At 40.2% G+C, this 20,212-nt stretch overlaps 1 protein-coding gene across 2 annotated transcripts in view; it reads left to right on the top strand.

Moving 5' to 3' along the window:
- LOC140200864 (gamma-aminobutyric acid receptor subunit beta-2) overlaps positions 1–20,212 on the top strand; it is a 201,507-nt gene that overhangs the window by 129,719 nt on the left and 51,576 nt on the right. For both annotated transcript variants that reach the window (XM_072264498.1, XM_072264497.1), the window contains exon 5: positions 12,132–12,214. In XM_072264498.1, the coding sequence (XP_072120599.1) occupies positions 12,132–12,214 (83 nt within the window). The remainder of the gene's footprint in view (positions 1–12,131; positions 12,215–20,212) is intronic.

Genomic DNA, 20,212 nt, shown 5'->3' with positions numbered 1-20,212 from the left:
ACAATGGATTTAATTTGGCTTTTTTTGACACAGATCAACAGAAAAAGACTCTTTCATGTCAGAGTTAAACCAGGTCTCCACGAGGCGATCTAAATTAATTACAAATATGAAACACAAAATAATTGACTGCACAAGTATTCACCCCCTTTATATGACACACCAAATCAGCTATCATGCAGCCAACAACAGGAATTCTGCAGATGCTGGAAATTCAAGTAACACACATAAAAGTTGTTGGTGATCGTAGCAGGCCAGGCAGCATCTCTAGGAAGAGGTGCAGCCTGGCCTGCTGCGTTCACCAGCAACTTTTATATCATGCAGCCAATTGGTTTTAGAAGTCATATAATTAGTTAAGTGGAGATCACCATGTGTAGTCAAGGTGTTTCAATTAATTGCAGTAAAAATACACCTGTATGTGGAAGGTCCAACTGCTTGTGAGTTGGTATCCTGGCAAATTCTACACCATGAAGACAAAAGAACACTCCAAGCAACTCAGCAAAAAAGGTTATTGAAAAGCATAAGTCAGGAAATGGATACAAGAAAATTTCTAAGTCACTGAATATCCCTTGAAGTACAGTAAAGTCAATTATCAAGAAATGGAAAGAATATGGCACAGCTCTAAATCTGCCTACAGCAGTCCTCAAAAACTGAGTGACTGTGCAAGAAGGGGACTAGTGAGGGAGGCCACCAAGAGACCTATGACAACTCTGGAGGAGTTTCAAGCTTCAGTGGCTAAGATGGGAGAGACTGCGCATACAACTGTTGCCCGGGTGCTTCCCCAGTCATAGCTTTATGGGGGAGTGGCAAAGAGAAAGCCCACTGAATGCATGTGGGAGACTCTGAAGTTAGTTGGAAGAAGGTTCAATGGTCTGACGAAACCAAATTGAGCTTTTTGTCAATCAGATTAAATGTAATGTTCGGCGTTTAAACACACCAGAAACATACTATCCTTATCGTGAGGCACGGTAGTGGCTGCATCATGTTGTGGGGATGCTTCATTGCAGCAGGCCCTGCAAGGTTTGGGAAGGTAGAGGGTAAAATGAAGACACCAAAATACAGGAAAATGTTGGAGGAAAATCTATGCAGTCTGCAAGGGAACTGTGACTTGGGAGAAGATCTGTTTTCCTGCAAGACAGTGACCCCAAGCATAAAGCCAAAGCTACATAAGAATGAATTAAAACCAACAAAGTTAGTGTCCTGGAGTGGCCAAGTCAGTCCAGAGCTTAATCCAATTGAGCATTTGTGGCTGGACTTCAAAAGGGCTGTTCACTCACGATCCCCACCCAATCCATCGAGCTTCAGCAGTTTTGTAAAGAAAGATGGAGAAAAATTGCAGTGTCCAGATGTGCAGAGCTGATAGAGAACTATCCACACTGACTCAAGGCTGTAATTGTAAAGGTTCATTTACTAGGTACTTATTTGTAGGGGGTGAATACTTACGCAATCAATTATTTTCTGTTTTATGTTTGCAATTAATTTAGATTACTTTGTAGAGATCTGTTTTCACTTTGACACAAAGGAGTCTTTTTCTGTTGATCAGTGTCAAAAACAAACAAATTAAGTCCTCTGTGATTCAATGTTGTAAAACAATAAAATATGAAAATTTTCAAGGGGGTTGGTTAATAGTTTTTATAGACACTGTATGAAAATTGATATGATATGCTTATTTTAAGCTCTAATTTTTAAATGAATAAATTCAGGTTTCTGAATAGGAGGGAAGGAATGTTCACATACAGTAGTTGCTGTATATGTTAAAGATACTACACTCATGAATGTTAATTTAACCTCAAGAATATATTTATAAACCAGGTTTTCATTATCGATGAATAATTCGCTTAACAAAAAATCTTGTATATCACTAGGGGTGCTAGTAATGAGATTAATGACATAAAGCAGTCTATCCTTAAATGAATATAACAAGCTGAACCATAGAAGTATTGTGGACCCCAGTGCCTGTAGTGCATCAACTATTGTTATCTCAAAATTTGTCAACACGAGGCATTGCGTGCAATCTATCTTATCATAGAAGGGATTTGTCAGACACCATAGTAGTTGTTCAGTGACTTGTGAGTACACATGTTTGTAGATAGTAAGTTGGCAGATAACATGGGGAATGCATATGTAGGCCATTAGCTTGTAAGATTTTGATATTTTGCAAGGATCACAGATTTCGCAAAGGATTCAAAGGTAACAAGTTACTTATAGTTAAACAGAATGGATGCCTGACCTTTAACAAGTGAAATAGTTTACCAGATATAATAGATTTTGGAGAACATCCTGGTCGATGTAATTAGCAACAATTGTTTCTTTACTTCACCTGTGAGTTTTTAGCTTTTAACTATCTGCTTATATAACTAATTTTAAGGGCCAGTAAGCAAGTCAATCATTGTTTTAGTTCCATCTAGCCACTCCAGTTATTCAATTAGAGGAAAACATGCACAAAAGACAGACTCATCCTGGCTTGAAGCAGTTGTCATGCAAGTCATTTGTGATTAGAAAAGAAACGCATCGACAGGTGATTGTGCTTTTGTTGTGCTGTTGTGCTTTTACATTCTAACATTGAATTTTAAGTGCAATTTTTAAATACTGTATAACAGTCATTCTTCATGAATCACAGATTTTTTTAAAAAATGGCTTGCATATGTTAAGACGTTGGTACATATAATGAGCATAGATGATGTTATCTATTTGAAATTAGGGGCATCCATAGCTCAAATTAGGTCAAATTATGGACCATTTTTAATGGTACAAAGAGGCAAATTTTGAGGATTGAGCCTTAATGAATGGAGTGCTATAATTTCAGAAGAATGCAGGTTAGAGTGAAAGAGAAGATTCAGATTCAGATTTATTTATCACATGTACATTGAAACATACAGTGAAAAGTGTTGTTTATGTTATCAACCAACAGCCCAAGGATGTACTGGGCGCAGACCACAAGTATCCTCACACATTTCAGTGCCAACGTAGCATGCCCACAATATTCAATGCAACAACACATCACAACATACAACACAGAACAACACAAGCAGCAGCAGAACAACAACAAAGGAAGCTCCCTTCCCACCCTTCCGCCCCCTCACACACACTGGCCTTCAACCTCAAGCAGGCTACCTTTGGGCCTCCAGCCCTTGGCTCCGGATTCTCAAATTCTCATCCATCAGGCCTCCAACCTCCAGTTTCTGACCCGGATTCCTATTCTTGTTTCAACGGTGTTTGGGCCGTGTCTACATCTGTACTCACAGACTTCAAGCTTCAACCTTTCAGGCCTCCAACCTGATGGCATGAACATTGACTAACTTCCTCCAATGCCCCACCTTCCCCTCGTACCCCATCCATTATTTATTAATATACACACACTCTTTTTCTCTCTCTCCTTTTTCTCCCTCTGTCCCTCTCACTATACCCCTTGCCCATCCTCTGGGTGCCCCCCCCCTTTTTCTTTCTCCTGGGCCTCCTGTCCCATCATCCTTTCATATCCCTTTTGCCAATCAACAGTCCAGCTCTTGGCTCCATCCCTCCCCCTCCTGTCTTCTCCTATCATTTTGGATCTCCCCCTCCCCCTCCCACTTTCAAATCTGTTACTAGCTCTTCTTTCAGTTAGTCCCGACGAAGGGTCTCAGCCCGAAACGTCGACTGTACCTCTTCCTGGAGATGCTGCCTGGCCTGCTGCGTTCACTAGCAACTTTGATGTGTGTTTTTCACCTCTGGACTCACTGAGCTCTGGACCTCAACCTTCAGCTTGTCCTTTGCACTTTGCCGACCCCTGTATTGATCCCAGCAATCGCTGGTCATCGGTTTGACCTTTGGGTCTCAACCCCAAGACTCATAAATCATAGGTTTAACCTTCAGGCCTTGACCAACCCAACCTCTGGGATCATTGACCTTCAACTATGGAGTATCTCGGGCCTCGGCTTCTGGACTCACATGGACTTCCAATCTTGTTCCCTGGGGGCTTTCTGGCCCTCGAGACTCCTGCTCTTTATGGACCTCTAACTCAAGGATCGCTGGTCTCTTCAGCACCTGCAGATTGGATCCAATCTCAGGATCACTGAGCTTCGAGTGTGGAACATTCTAACCTGGACTCTGAACACAGGCTCCTTCCCCTAACACTTCATTTTCTCTCATCCCTGTCCCTAAACCCTAAACTGACCCCCTACCTCCCCACACTGTCCCACAACCCGTTCCTACGAACCTAAAAAAAAATACAACTAAGTCTGAATTACAACATCAAAGGACATAGCAGCTCACACCATCTAGTCTGGAAGAGTAAAAAAATAAAGTTACTTTTGCATTGACATTTATCAATGGACAGATCTTGAAAGGATAAGAGGCCAGAGGAAGGTGCCCAAGTGGATCCAAAACTCTATAGAGTAGATATTCATTAATTGTGGTGAAGGCAACTGACCAAAGAAATGAGTTCAATGTCACATCTGGATCAGAGTTCATTAAGATGGGGAGGTTGTAGGATAAAACTAAAGCTATAGTTAAGGACTGATTATTCTAGATCAGACGGAGGAAGATCGAAAAGCATGATGAAAATGCAGCAGGGGTGAGATAAGGAAGGGAGTTGGGTCAGAGGAAAGAGGAGGAGGAGAAAAATCAAGTGTGCTATTGCAATTAAAAATCTGTTAAAGTTTACAAAATTGCAATCAGAATGGAGGAAAAAGTTTTCTGTTGCCACACTGTAAGCAGGTAAGAATAATACAGAATCGAGGACCATCATATTTTAAAAGACTTGCTAGAAATGATCTTTGAAGTAGATAAGTAATGGATGAGAGGTTTAGAGGGCTGTGGGCTAAACATGGATGGAGGGCACTAGCTGACTGGACATCACAGTTGGGATGGACTAATTGCTATTCTGTATGACTCCATCAGAACTTTGAGGCAAACCGCATCATTGTTGTGGAAAGAAATCAATGATATTCAATTACCAAAGAGGAAAGTGCTTCAGGAAGTCTTGGATAATATGAATATACTGTACTTGAGATTCTGGTTGGATTGTGAAGAGAGCCAGAAATCCTGATGGATGGATGGATGGATGGATGGAGAGAGAGAGAGATAAATAAATAAATAAAAGTTAGGTCGTTTTTCCATTGGCTATTAGCATTGGATAGATCCAGAGGGGTTTCAGCTGATCATTCTTAGACTGAAGCATTAACTCTGTTTCTCTTTTCATGGATGCCTGCCTACTGTGTATTTCCAGCATTTTCAAAGTATGTTTCAATCTCCCATCATTTAGTTTTTTTTATTATTTCCATTCATTTTAGGTGCATAATTTAAAGGCTGTCCACTCAAGATACACAATAAACCCTTGTTGCACTGCAGTTGAAGAGGTTGCCAGGGAAATTGGGAAATGAATGCAAGATGTCTCAGTGTGTTGGTTGAGGGTGTATTGCCATCTCTGCATATTATGTTTGTATGGTGCCCTTCTCAGTTAACACCATAATCTGGAGTTACTAGCTAGATATCATGGACTGAGCAGAAATGCTTGGGATCTCTAAAGGAGAAAGGTAAAAGTATCAGGGATCCTCATGGTATGAGAGGAAGAAGATGTTGACCCCATCCTGCAAGCATCTATATGCACCCAGCTTTCCAAAAGGTGATGTATCTGGTGATTAAGGTTTTCATTTGTTAAAAGATTTGCAACCTAATGCAGAAGGAGATTTAGCTCCAAATTGCTCCACCTAAAGTCATTAAATTTACTCTCACCTTGAACTTTCTAGCATTCAAATTAACGTTGTCAGAGACGGATCTACACAATATGTCTCGTTTGCTGCTCACCATAGTAGAAGTGTAATACCATCCAATTTAGGAAAAAGAACTTTAATAATAAGAAGATAAGAAAGAAATGTAGTGGTAATTCTACTATTCATTAAGATTACAACTGGTTTGATCTTTGGTTTCCAATTCCATTTTCTCAATCTCCTTAACAACTATTTCCCTGGACCCTTTAAAGTAAATTATTCCAAAGGCAATAATCTCTGGCAGAAGAATATTTTCCGCATCTTGGTCTTAGGGAACTAATCCTTAATGCATTAATCATACTTCCCTGTTCTTGACTTCCTGAGCAAGAGAAATATTACAGGTTCAGACATACAAGTGTACAGATTAGGTGGTGCATTGAACTCTGTTTGAGAACATGGACTTCTACATAAATCCTAATTGATTATACTATGAATGTCCAAGGGGCCTTTTATAGTGAGAGAGAAATACTTTCATTCAATGAAAATATCTAGGGGGTACTATTGGGCAGCTTGTGTTGATTGCTATGTCTTGAGTATTTCTCCACTCAAATTTAGCACTTGACCTTGGATGCTGAGGGTTATCTGCCTCCTTGGCTTCTGACTTTTGCTTGTACTTCAGCTAGTGCAGCAGAATGCTTTTATAATAATTGCAAATTACTAGAAATTTGTTGGAGTATATCATTTGTTTCACGAAGGCACATAACCACCCTGTCCCAGGGTCAATTTGTAATGCATTACTGAGAAGGTTACACTTTCAGGTTTATCCACAGCCTCACTAACTGGAGGTCCTGCTAGCATCTGGTTTTCACCTGGGAACAGAATGGAGATAGAAGATACAGTCCCTCTGATGTGGTGTTAGGGTACATCTTGCTGCCTGAAGTTTCACCTGAAAAATGCACTCTATAGACACCATGCCCAAGTTGGGAGGAAATAATCGGGCAAATGATAGAGTGTATCGATACCATGATGTTGCAAAGCAGTAATTTATTGCAATATGTGACTGGTCTAATCAATATGTTTTAAAAAATTGTTTCATTACAGAGTTAGTAACAAGAACAAATAGTTTATGCAATTCAAAGAAATGATGTACCCCATCACATTTTGCTATTCCTGTCAACAGCAAATGTCTGAGTCCTCAAATTCCTCTTGTTACCACTTAACCACAAATACAGTTTGAGACATAGTTGGTTCAAAGAATCCAGGAAGCAAAACAAGATGGGAGGGAAAAAAACAATTGATGTTCTTACATCTCTTCTACTGTCCTATAGGCCTGGTGACACAATTGTAGGCATATCTTCTTACTGTCTTCCCACCTAGCCCTAATTCCCTCCATCAATAACAACATCTACTTTTATATACATGATTGATCAACATCCTGACACCTGTTAACTCCCTTCATATCACATGGCAAATTACCATAGTAGGCAAGCTTTAATTAAGCTGTTTTAGCACATTACTAAAATTCACTGGTGTAGTGATGATTAATGTTGCACATATCACAGTGTTAATAAATGAAATGTATAATACACTTTCTTAAACTGAATACAAAGTTCTTGCTGTCTTTGGACATTACCATTGTTGACAGTTAAATACAGTGCATGATTAAAAAAGTGAATTGCTTAACAATTAACTTTTTGATTAATCATGTTAATTCAAATACTGAAAGGTTTACTATGTACATTAAACATGCACAGCACAGTGCAGGCGCTGTTGTTGTGATGAACCTTTAACCTACTCTAAGATCAATTTAACCTTTCTCTGCCACATACCCCTCCATTTTATTTCATCTATGTGCCTATCTAAGAGTTTCTTAAATGTCCCTAATGTATCTGCCTCTACCACTGCCCTGGCAGCACATTCCATACACTTACCACTTTGTGTAAAAAGACTACCTGTGAAATTGCCCTGATATTTTTCTCCATACACCTTCAGTTATGCCTCCCGTATTAACCTTTTCCGCTCTGGGAAAAGTCTTTGGCTGTCCATTTTGTCTATACCTCATATCATCTTGCATACATCTATCAAGTTGTCTTTCATCTTCCTTCACTCCAAAGAGGAAAACCCTAGCTTACTCAACCATCCTCATAAGACATGCTCTCTAATCTAGGCAGAATCATGGTAAATCTCCTCTGCACTCTCTTTAAAGATTCCACATCTTTCCTATATTGAGGTGAAAAGAACTTAATACTATATATGTACTCCAAATGTAGTTTAACCAGTTTTATAAAGCTGCAACATTACCTCACAGCTCTTGGTTAAGAAGACATATTGCGTGTTAGCTTTCATTAGTCTGCGGATTCAGTTCAAGAGCCATGAGATAATGTTGCAGCACTATAAACCCTGATTAGACTACACTTGGAATATTGTGCTCAATTCTTGTCATAAGAAGGATGCAGAAGCTTTAGGGATGGTGCAGAAGAGATTTACCAAGATGGTACCTGGATTAGAGAGCATGTCTTATGAGGATAGGTTTTGCAAGCTAGAGCTAGTCTCCTTGGAGTAGTGGATGATGAGAAGTGACTTGACAGAGGTCTACAAGATGATAAGATGCATACGTTGAGTACAGACTTTTTCCTAGGCCTGAAATGACTAATACGAGAGGGGCATAATTTCAAGATGATTGGAGAAAAGTACATATAAGAGAGATCTCACAACATTGTGGGTCGAAGTGCCTGAACTGTGTTGTACTGTTCTATGTTCAAGCTGAATCCACAAAACTTTACACTTTGTTTATATTGCTATTCGATGCTGCTCTGATGCCTGTCTTGATTAACAACGTTACTTAGCCTCCTTATTGCCTATTCTTTTGGCACTGAAAAACTTGAGATATTGAAGCCAGCATCTGCAGAATTTCTTGAAGTATTGAATCCCTAGTCCAGATCACTCTGCAACCACATCTTTGTAATTCCTATTAGATCATGCTAATTAAAATATTTGGGCTGTCAACTTATCTACCTTGTAGCAAATGTACATCTATTCAGATAGTCTTCAGCTTTGACTTTTTTACAATTTATACTTTCAATTAATTTTCTGCAGCACACTTTAGTTAATCTTTTTCACCTTCCTGTTACACTATGATTATCATTCAACCCCTCACTATTCTGTACCATTGCTCTCTCATTTCTTCTTAACTTGTCAAAGTTCCAGTTATTAGAATCCTTGACCCTTCCCCCAATATGTTAAAGCCCTGTTTACAACCTATTTAAGTAAACCTCTAGGTCACTGACCCCTCAATGCTTCAAATGAATGTCAGTCCCAATGGACCATCACCCCTTCCCCAGTATTTGTGCCAGTGCCCACGAACAGTAACTCATTTTCCCAACACCAAGCTTTGAGCCACTCCTTTTCATTTATAATTTAATTGCATTAATCCTCTGTCAATCTGCATGCATTTAGTTAATATGATAGGCCAGTGGTCCCCAACCACCGGGCCGCGGACCGGTGCCGCACCGCAAAACATGTGCTACCGGGCTGCGAGGAAACAATATGATTTGGCGATATGACTCAGCTGCACCTTTCTTCATTCCCTGTCATGCACTATTGAGCTTGAACGCACATGAGGTCATTACGCACGCGTCATCCATGTCAGCGCGGGAAGAAGATCAACTCCTCGAGCTTGCAAATGACGGCCGGCTGGGAAGTATGTTTGACATAACATCTCTGCCGGCATTCTGGATCAAAGTCAAGGCTAAATATCCTGAGATAACCATGAAAGCTCTGAAAACATTGCTTTCATTTACAACATTTTTCTGCGAAGCGGAGTTTTCTGCATTGAATGCAACGAAAACTAAATTGCGGAATAGACTGAAAGTAAGGAGCCCCCTTCAGTATCGCTGTCTCCCATCACCCCTCGATAGGACCGTCTTGTTGCAGGGAAACAAGCCCAGGGCTCCCACTGATTCAGTAATATTGGTGTGTTGCAATGATTTTATCTGATCATACGGAGAAAATATGTGCTTTGTGTTTAATATCCAAACGTTACTTAAAATGTTGTGATGCTATTGACTTACTTATATAACCATATAATAATTACAGCACAGAAACAGGCCATCTCTGCCCTTCTAGTCCGTGCCGAACACTACTCTCACCTAGTCCCACTGACCTGCACTCAGCCCATAACCCTTCATTCCTTTCCTGTCCATATACCTATCCAATTTTTCTTTAAATGATAATATTGAACCTGCTTCTGCCACTTCTACTGGAAGTTCGTTCAACACTTACTTGAAGCTCCCCTGTCCTCCCCTGATAATTGACTTATCACTATATTCATGCGTGGAAAATATGCGCTGTGTGTTTAATATTAAATTCGTTAGATAAACCCTTTTAGAAACGAAATTGAGTGTATTAGCCATTTATCACCTATATTCTGGTCGTGATTGACACCCACCCCCACCCCCGAACAGAATGGCTGAAAAAAATTTGTAGGAGGAGGGGAAAAAAATCGGTAGGTCATGCATGCACACTGGTGCCCGCGCAAGGCTTCATGGTCATTGTAGTCTTTCTAGGGGTAAACGCAATGTATTTGTCTGCTACTCCTGTCCGTTGGCAACCCTACCCCCCCCACCCCGCCCGGTCGGCCGGTCCGCAAGAATATTGTCAATATTAAACCGGTCCGCAGTGCGATAAAGGTTGGGGACCCCTGTAATAGGCCACAGTCGTAGTGGCTATTGTTGGTGTGGTCAGAGTTAGAGTGGGGATTTTGAGGGTTTAGCTCTTCGAGACTTAAGCAAGGAAGTGGCTTTAGTCAGAAGAGGCAAAAAAGCTGAAGGTAGAATTTTTTTCTGCACAGTTTATTCTTTTTCCTTCTTCATATTTGCTCATTAGAACAGTAGGGATGCCAGGCAGGTCAGTGGAATGCTTCTTCTGTGAGATGTGTAAAGGCAGGGAGGCCTTCAATGTCTCTGACCACTTCACCTGCAAGAAGTGTGTCTAGTTGCAGTTTCTAACACTCCAAGTTAAGGTGTTGGAGATGGAACTAGATGAACTCCGAGTCATTCGGAAGCCTCAGGGGACGATAGATAGGACATGTAGGGAGGTAGTTACACTGGAGGTGCAGGATTCAGCAAACTGGGTGACAGTTAGAAAGGGTAAAGAGGTGAAACAGCCAATGCGAAGTACACCTATGGCCATCCTCTTCAACAGCAAGTATAACACTTTGAAAACTGCTGAGGGAGTGGCCTAGCAGAGGAAAGTCACAGTGCTCAGGTCTTTAGAACTGACTCTGACTCTGTAGCTCAGAAGGGAAGTGTTGGGGGGGGTGGGAAGCAAGAGGCGAGCTATGGTGATAGGGGTTTCAATATGATAACAAAAAGAAGGTTTTGTGGACAAGAATGAGATTCCCGAATAGTATGTTGCCTGCCAGGGTCTGGGACATCTTGGATCAAGTCTTCAGAATTCTTAAGTGGGAGAAGGAACAGCCAGAGATCATGGTCCATGTAGGTACCAATGACATAAGTAGAAAGAGTGACGAGGTTCTCTAAAGTGAATTCAGGGATTTAGGTGGTATGTTAAAAGTTAGGACCTCCTGCTGCAGGAAACACAGATTTTTATAGTAGGTGATTTTAACTTTCCTCATATTGACTGGGACCGCTACCCCTGCCACGTACTACTGAGGCCAGAAGTAGGAAGATTATACAGTTTAGCACGTGACTTAGGAGGTGCAGCGTCAAATTTTTGGAACTTTGGGCTCTCTTCTAGGGAAGGTGGGACCTGTACAGAAGATACGGTTTGCACCTGAACTGAAAGGGAAGGTTTGCTAGTGCAGCATAGCTGGTGGGGTTTAAACTAGGGTTGCAGGGGAATGGGAAAGAGAGTGCCAGAACAGTTACTGGAGAGATAGATGTTGTTAAGCCTTCAGACAAAGTCAGGAATCAAAAGGTTGAGCATGATGCGACTAATGTCCTGAGCTGCGTATGTTTCAATGCAGGAGATATCATAGGAAAAGCAGATGAACTCAGGGCATGGATCAACACCTGGAATAATGTTAAACCTTCCATTATTCTACTGAAGTGCCAGCCTAAATTGTGTGTTTATGTCTCTGGATTTATAATTAAAAGCTAACATCTTTTAATTCAGAAGTGAGTAGCCTATAAATGAACTTGTGTTAAATCATTGTGCAGATTTAACTAAATGTACCTCATGGTCTTCACCAGTGGATATTGAAGCTGAAAATGTATTATACTCCTTTCATGATAATGCCTCATTAATTCGATGATAATCCACAAGGAACTTCAAATGTTTTTTTTTGTCCCTGTAACACAATACAATGGTCTAAAGCAGAGAAAACTTTAAGGATTTATAGCCCACTAAAAAAAATCTTGAAATTGCCAAAATAAAATATTTATGATGTAACTCTTTATTGAATTATAATCTTCATTTTCTTTGCAGAATTACCACAACAGCTGCTTGCATGATGGATTTGCGAAGGTACCCTCTTGATGAACAGAACTGTACTCTTGAAATAGAGAGCTGTAAGTATTCAACTCATTAATAACATTTAAATTATTACCTTCTTGGCAATTCTGTTAGCAAATCATTTCAGTATGAAATAGATATTTGTTTAGTTTAAAATGGAAAAAGTTCAAAGGAAAGTTTATTATCAGAGTACATACATGTCACCACACACAACCCCGAGATTCTTTTTCTGCAGAAATACTTAACGGATCTATAGAACAGCAACTGTAAACAGGATCAATGAACAACAAACTGTGCAAATGCAAATATAAATAAATAGCAATAAGTAATGTGTGCATGAAATAACTAGATAAAAAGTCCTTAAAGTGACCTCATTGGTTGTGGGAACATCAGAATTAGAATGAGTGTACTTATTCTGTTTTGTTCAAGAGCCTGATGGCTGAGAAGTAGTAACTGTTCTTGAACCTGGTGGTGTAAATCCTGATGCACCTGTACCTTCTACCTGGTGGCAGCAGCAAGAAAAGAACAGGGCCTGGGTGCTGAGGATTTTGATGATGGATGCAGCTTTTCAACATAGATGTGCTCAATGGTTAGGAGGGTTTTATTCATGATGTACTGGGGCAAATCCACTACCTTTTATAGGATTTTCTGCTCAAAGGTATTGATGTTCCCATACCAGGCCATAATGCAGTCTGTTACCACACCTTCTAACACACATCTATAGAAGTTTGCCAAGGTTTTTCATGGTACGTCAATTCTCCGCAGACTCCTGAGGATGTACAGGCGCTATCGTACTTTTTTCACAATTATATTTACATGATGGGTCCAGGACAGGTACTCAGAGATAGTGGCAATCAGGAATTTAAAGTTACTAACCCTCTCCACCTCTGATCCTCCGATAGTTACCGGCTCATGGACCTCTGGTTTCCTTGTCCTGAAGTCTACAATCAGTGAGGAGTTGTTATTACGCCACTCAGCCAAATTTTCAATCTCCCTCTTGTGTACAGATTCATCACACTTTTGATACAGCCCACAACAGCGATGTCATCAGCAAACTTATAAGGTTTTGGAGCTGTACTTAAGCCACACCGTCATAGGTGTAAAGCAAGTAGAGCAGGGGGCTAAGTATCTGTCCCTGTGGTGCTCCTGCACTGATGAAGATTTTGGAGGAGATGTTTTATTGGTTTATCAAACTCACTGTTTGATAAACCAATAGATCCAAGCAATAGATAAAAAATGTAGGATCCTTATCTTCTCTTTTGTCTTTATTTAGAATGAACTATAAGGTATAGTTGCTTACTATGGAGGTATTGACAACGGCAGTAGACAACGATATACTGTAGATGAAAAACATGGCAGATTTTTCTCTAAGATTTTGATCTTCTTATTTCCTATTTTTCCCAGCAATAGGCTTGAAAATCAGTACCATAAAATTTATTTTCGTTTTTTAAATTTCAGGTTGCCTGCACATATTTTCAATTTAACTTGGCTATATTTTACCTCATCTTGGGAAATAAAATCAGATAGTTGTAGAGTGGCAGTAGGGAATCATTTGGGAAACAGTGACCACAATTCTTCAATTTTTGGGCTAATTATGGAAAGTGATAATGTTAGTCTTCAGTTTGATATCCTGAATTGGGAAAAGACTGACTCTGTAGCACAGGAGAGGTCCTGTAAAATAGATTAGGAGCAGATGCTTGTGGATAAAGCAATATCTTGCAAGTGGGCATTCTTTGAGAATTAATAAGGTTATGAGAACAGCATATATTGCTATGCATGAAAGAAAAAGACGAGAAGGTTAGGAAATCTTGGATGACTAAGGTTATTGAATGTTTGAACAATATAAACAATAAAGTATTAGTAAGATATAGACAACTATAATCAAGCAAATCCCTTGAGAAGTATGTGGCTGTCAGAGGGTATTTAGGAAGGAAATAAGGAGGGCAGAAAGAGATTGTGAAGTATCCTTTGTAGGTTAGATCAAGTAGACTCCTACATCATTCAATAAGTATATTAAGAGAAAGAGAGAGAGATTATGAAATGTTCTTGGTAGGTTAGATCAAGTAGAATCCTGAGGGTAATCTATATGTAGAGCCAGGGGATATGGGGAAGGTCCTTAGTGAATACCACTTGGCTGTATTTGGTCAAGCAGAAAGAAATTTTATATTGATTGTCTGGAGCATTGCAGGTATTGAGAAGACAAAATATTTAAAAGTGGATAAACACTGCCCAGCTTAAGGATGGATGAGATCTATCCTAAAATGGGATGGGAAGCAAGAGGGGAGATTGCTGGTGCCCTGATAGATGCATTTGCTCATCTATTAGATACAGATGAGGTACCAGAAGACCATTGTTAGCTGATGTTTTTCCTTTATTTTAGAAGGGCAGTGGTGCTAAGGCAGTAGTGGCAGGAAATGTTTTGAAGAAAAAGGACTGAGAGACAAGATATATGGTCCTTTAGAAAGCAGGGACAGATTAGATCATCAAATTGGCCTTGTGATCGGGAAACCCGATTTCACTAAATTTATTCAGGTTTTGGTACTAAGGGTGAAGGTAGGTAACTTTAATAAGGCATTTAACAAGGTACTACATGGTAGGCTGATTACATAGAAGATTAAGGCAATTGGGATCCATAGCAAGCTGCTTTCTTGGATCCAAAATTGGCTTGGTGATAGGAAGCAGGGAATAGTGATATAGAACTATATTTCTTGATTGGAAGTATGTAACCAGTGGTGTGCCACAGGGGTTAGTGCTGGAACATTTGTTTTCTAGATGTATATTAACAACATGGATTTAAATATGAAAGCTGTGTTCAGTATCACAATCAGGTTTAATACCACCTGCATATGTCATGTAATTAGTTAACTCTGGGGCAGCAGTACAATGCAATACATGATAAATATAGAAAAAAACTGAATTGCAGTAAGTATATATATGTATATTAAATAGTAATAAAAAAACTACTGAGCGTGTTCATGGGTTCAAAGTCCATTTAGAAATTGGATGGTAGAGGGGAAGAAGCTGTTCCTAAATTACTAAGTGTGTGCCTTCAGGCTTCTGTACCTCCCTCCTGACAGTAACAATGAGAGCAGGGCATGTTCTGGGTAGTAAGGGTCCTTAAAGATGGACGCTGCCTTTCTGAGACACCACTCTTTGAAGATGTTTTGGATACTCTGGAGGCTAGTACACATGATGGAGCTGCGAAGAAAAAGTATTTCAGGATGTATATTGTATACATTTCTCTGACACTAAATGTGCCTTTGAACTAATTTTACCACTCTCTGCAGTTTACCACGATCCTATGCAGTAGACCCCACCCACCAGATGGTGATGCAGCCAGACAAAATGTTCTCCACAGTATATCTGTAAAGGTTTTTGAGTGTTTTACATGATAACCAAATCTCCTCAAACTCCTAATGAAATGTAGCCAGTGTCTTGCCGCCTTTATAGCTGCATTGACATGTTGGGGCCAGATTAGATCCTCAGAGATCTTGACATCCAGGAACTTGAAATTGTTCACTCCGTCCACTTCCGATCCCTGTATAAGGATTGGTTGGTGTTCCCTCATCTTACCCTTTCTGAAGTCCACAATCAGCTCTTTAGTCTTACTGACATTTAGTGTAAGGTTGTTGCTGCAACACCACTCAACTAACTGGTATATCTTGCTCCTATATGCCCTCTCATCACCATCTGAGATTCTTCCAACAATGGTTATATCAACAGCAAATTTATAGATGGCATCTAAGCTATGTCTAGCCACACAGTCATGGGTATGGAGACAACAAACAAGACAAACTAGAGAAAATCTGCAGATGCTGGAAATCCAGCAGAACACACAACATGCTGAAGGAACTCAGCAGGCTAGGCAGCATCTATGGGCCGAAAAGTCTACTGTACTTTTTTCCATAGATGCTGCCTGGCCTGCTGTGTTCCTCCAGCATTTTGTGTGTGTTTATGCTATAGAGAGAATAGAGTAGTGGACTAAGCACACATCCCTGAGGTGCGCCATTGTTGATCGTCAGCGAGGTACAGATGTTATTACCTAAATGTACATATTGTGGTTCCGGTTAGGAAATCATGGATCCAGTTGCAGAGGGAGGTACAGAGGCCCAGGTGCTGTAGTTTTTCAGTCAAGACTGTAGGAATGGTGGTGTTAAACGCTGAGCTATAGTCATTGAACAGCATCCTGACATAAGTATTTGTATTATACAGGAGAGTTTGTGGATAACATGACAATTGACGATTGTCAAAGGCTACAGCAGGATATGAATTGTTTGGGAAGTTGGGCAGAATATAGCCAAATAGGGCTTAATTCCGTCAAATGCAAGGTGATTAATTTTGAGTCAGACGTACAATAAAGAATATAGTTCTGAGAAATGTTAATGAACTGACAAACCTAGAGGTCCAATCCACAGTCATTGAAAGTGGCAATACAGGTGGATAGGTTGATTTAAAAAGCATATGATATACTTGTCTTCAATATTGAATATAAATTTGAAGTGCAATGTTGTAACGAAATAATGCTTAGTTTGTGGTTGAGTATCGTGACAGTCCTGACTGCCATACTATAGGAAGAATGTGATTGTACTAGAGAGTGTTCATCCTTAGTCCTTGATTCGGTGCAGAATGGATGTTAGCTAAGGCAGTGGAGTGCTCATGCTGCAAGATGTGAGCAGTCAGGGAACATTATGGTCTCCCTGAAGACTACATTTGCAGGAAGTGCACCCAGCTGTAGCTTCTGACAGACTGGGTCAGGGAAATGGAGCTGGATCTGGATGTATTCAGTCAGTATTATCCAGGAGGCTGAGGGCTTCATAGGTGAGACTTTAACTGAGGTAGCCACACGCAAAATACAGGCTTCATTTAGATAGGTGATCACCAGGAGAAGCAAGGCAAACAGGCAGTCAATCCCTGTCACCATTTCCCTCAGCAACAAGTATACACCTTTGGATACTGTTGGGAGTATAAGTGAGATTAAACAGAATGTTGCTTTGATTAGAAGACCAGTTATGGGGAGGATTTTATAGAATAGGCTTGCTTTTTCTGTTGCAAAGGATGCTGATGGGTGACGTGGTAAAGTATATAGGATTATGAGAGGCATACGGGCAGTCAAAATCTTTTTCCCACATTAGTGATATCAAAAACAAGAAATTTTAGGTTTAAGATGAGAGACAGGAGATTTAAGTGATGTTACAAGTATCCTTTTTGTACAAAAAATAGTTGATATTTGGAATGTGCTGCCAGAATAGATGGTGGATAAGATATTATTGCAGTTATATAGGGAAAGTATGGAAGAATATGGTTCTAATATAGGTAAATGGGATTAGTATTGGTATGGATAAGGATAAATGTTACTGCAGATATATTGGGCTAAAGGACCCATTTCTGTGCTGTAGCTCCTATGACTATTATGTCTATATTTACAGGTAGTTAGGTATTGTCTATTTCCAGAATGGTAACTAAAATAAATGCAATATATTTTAACATAAGAACATAAAATGTAGAACAAAGAACTTTACAGCACACTACAGCCCCCTTGACCCTCAATGTTGTGCCGGCCATGTAACCTACTCTAGAGATTGCCTAAATTTCCCCAGCGCATAGCTCTCTATTTTTCTAAGCTCCATGTATCTATCTAAGAGGCTCTTAAAAGATCCTCTTGTATCCACTTCCACCATCGCCCGGCAGTGCCTTCCACACACCCACCGCTCTCTGTGTGAGAAGCTTACCCCTGACATTCCCTTGGTTCCTATTTCCAAGCACCTTTAAAATATGCCCCCAAATGCTAGCCATTTCAACCCTGGGAAAAAGCCTCTGGCTATCCACACGATCAATGCCCCTTATCATCTTATACATTTTGATCAGGTCACCTCTCATCCTCCATCACTTCAAGGAGAAAAGGCCAAGTAAACCTATTCTCATAAAGTATGCCCTCCAATCCGGGCAACATCCTTGTAAATCTCCTCTGCACTCTTCTCTATAGTATCCACATCCTTCCTGTAGTGAGGTGACCAGAACTGAACAGTATTCCAAGTGGGGTCTGACCAATTTAATATAGCTATAACATTACGTCACGGCTCTTGAATTCAATCCCACAGATGAAGAATGCCAACACACCATACGTCTTCTTAACAACACTGTCAACCTGCGCAGCAGCTTTGAGTGTCCTATCGACACGGACTCCAAGATCTCTCAGATCCTCCACTCTCCACACAGAGTCTTACCATTTATATATATATATATATATATATATATATATATTCTGTCTTCCAATTGGACCTACCAAAATGAACCACTTCATACTTATCTGGGTTGAAGTCCATCTGCCACTTCTTAGCCCAGTTCTGCATCCTATTGATGTCCCACTATAACCACTGACAACCCTCCAGACCATCCACAACACCCCCAACCTTTGTGCCATCAGCAAACATACTAACCCACCCTTCTACTTCATCATCCAGGTCATTTATAAAAATCACCAAAAGGAGGGGTCCCAGAACAGATCCCTGTGGAACACCACTAGTCATTGCCCTCCAAGCAGGATACAAACCATCTACAACCAACCTTTGCCTTCTATAGGCAAGCTAATTCTGGATCCACAAAGCCAAGGGTCTCATTGGATCCTATGCTTCCTTACTTTCTGAAGGAGCCTTGCATGGGGAACTTTATCAAATGCCTTACTGAAATCCATATACACTACATCCACTGCTCTACCTTCATCAATGTGTTTTGTTACATCCTCAAACAATTTAGTCAGGCTTGTAAAACACAATCTGCCCTTGACAAAGCCATGCTGACTATCCCTAATCAGATTATGTTTCTCCAAATGCGCATAAATCCTGCCTCTCAGGATCTTCTCCATCTACTTGCCCACCACTGAAGTTGGATTCACTGGTCTATAATTTGCTGCGTTATCTCTACTCCCTTTCTTGAACAAAGGAACAACATTTGCAACCCTCCAATCCTCCAGTACTTCTCCTGTCCCTATTGATGACGCAAAGATCATCGCAAGTGGCTCAGCAATCCTCTCCCTCTCTTCCGACAGTTGCCTGGGGTATATCTCATCCGGTCTAACTTAATGCTTTTCCTCTTTCCAGCACATCCTCTTTCTTAATGTCTATATGCTCAAGTATTTCAGTCCACTGTAAGTCATCCCCAGAATTGCCAAAGTCTTTTCGCCTAGTGAATACTGAAGCAAAGTATTCATTAAGTACCACCACTACCTCTTCCAACTCCATGCATATATTTCCACTATCACACCTGATTGGTCCTATTCTCACACGGCTCATCCTCTTGCTCTTCACATACTTGTTGAATGCCTTGGGGTTTTCCTTAATCCTGCTCACTAATGCTTTCTCATGGCCCCTTCTGGCTCTCTTAATTCCATTCTTAAGCTCCTTCCGAGCAACCTTCAATTTTTTAGAGCTCTAACATTACCTAGTTTCTTGAACCTTTCGTAAGCTTTTATTTTCTTCTTAACTAGGTTTTCTACATACTTTGTGCACCAGGATTGGCATTCCTAATTTCAATTATCATTGCTAAATTAGCTGAACTGTATCCTACACACAAAAATATGTTACAAACTATGTGTTTCCTTACTAACCTTCCCAAGGCTGCATTTATATTGCTTAAAATAGTCTAGACACCAAAACCTACTGCAAAATGCAGTGCTTCAAACAATGAGTAGCAACATGATGCCAGAAGGTCAAACTAGTGCAAATGCACAAACAATCCTTTGTGTGATAAACATAATCGTATATCACTGCTGGAAATATTATTGTTTACTTTTCCATAAAGAAAACCAAGCTACACCCACAACTGTGGATGTAGCAGGGTGTTAGACTTCATTGTGAAATGTTAGGGATTGTCCAACACAGAACATTTATTTAAGAAGCCATGGTGTCAGTGGAAATTCATTCATTTGTTCACTCTACAGCTCAAGTTGCATAAAAAATGTGACAAAGATGCTGGATATTACAGACTGAAATGTTCACCTGTAAATGAATTATCCTCATGATTCTACCTTGTAAGAACGTGTCCATTTTAATGTCAGA

The sequence above is a fragment of the Mobula birostris genome, chromosome 7, assembly GCF_030028105.1.
Source record: "Mobula birostris isolate sMobBir1 chromosome 7, sMobBir1.hap1, whole genome shotgun sequence".
Classification (NCBI taxonomy): domain Eukaryota; kingdom Metazoa; phylum Chordata; class Chondrichthyes; order Myliobatiformes; family Myliobatidae; genus Mobula; species Mobula birostris.
The sequence above is the reverse complement of the archived record's forward strand: the minus strand, read 5'-3'. Positions and strand labels throughout refer to the sequence as shown.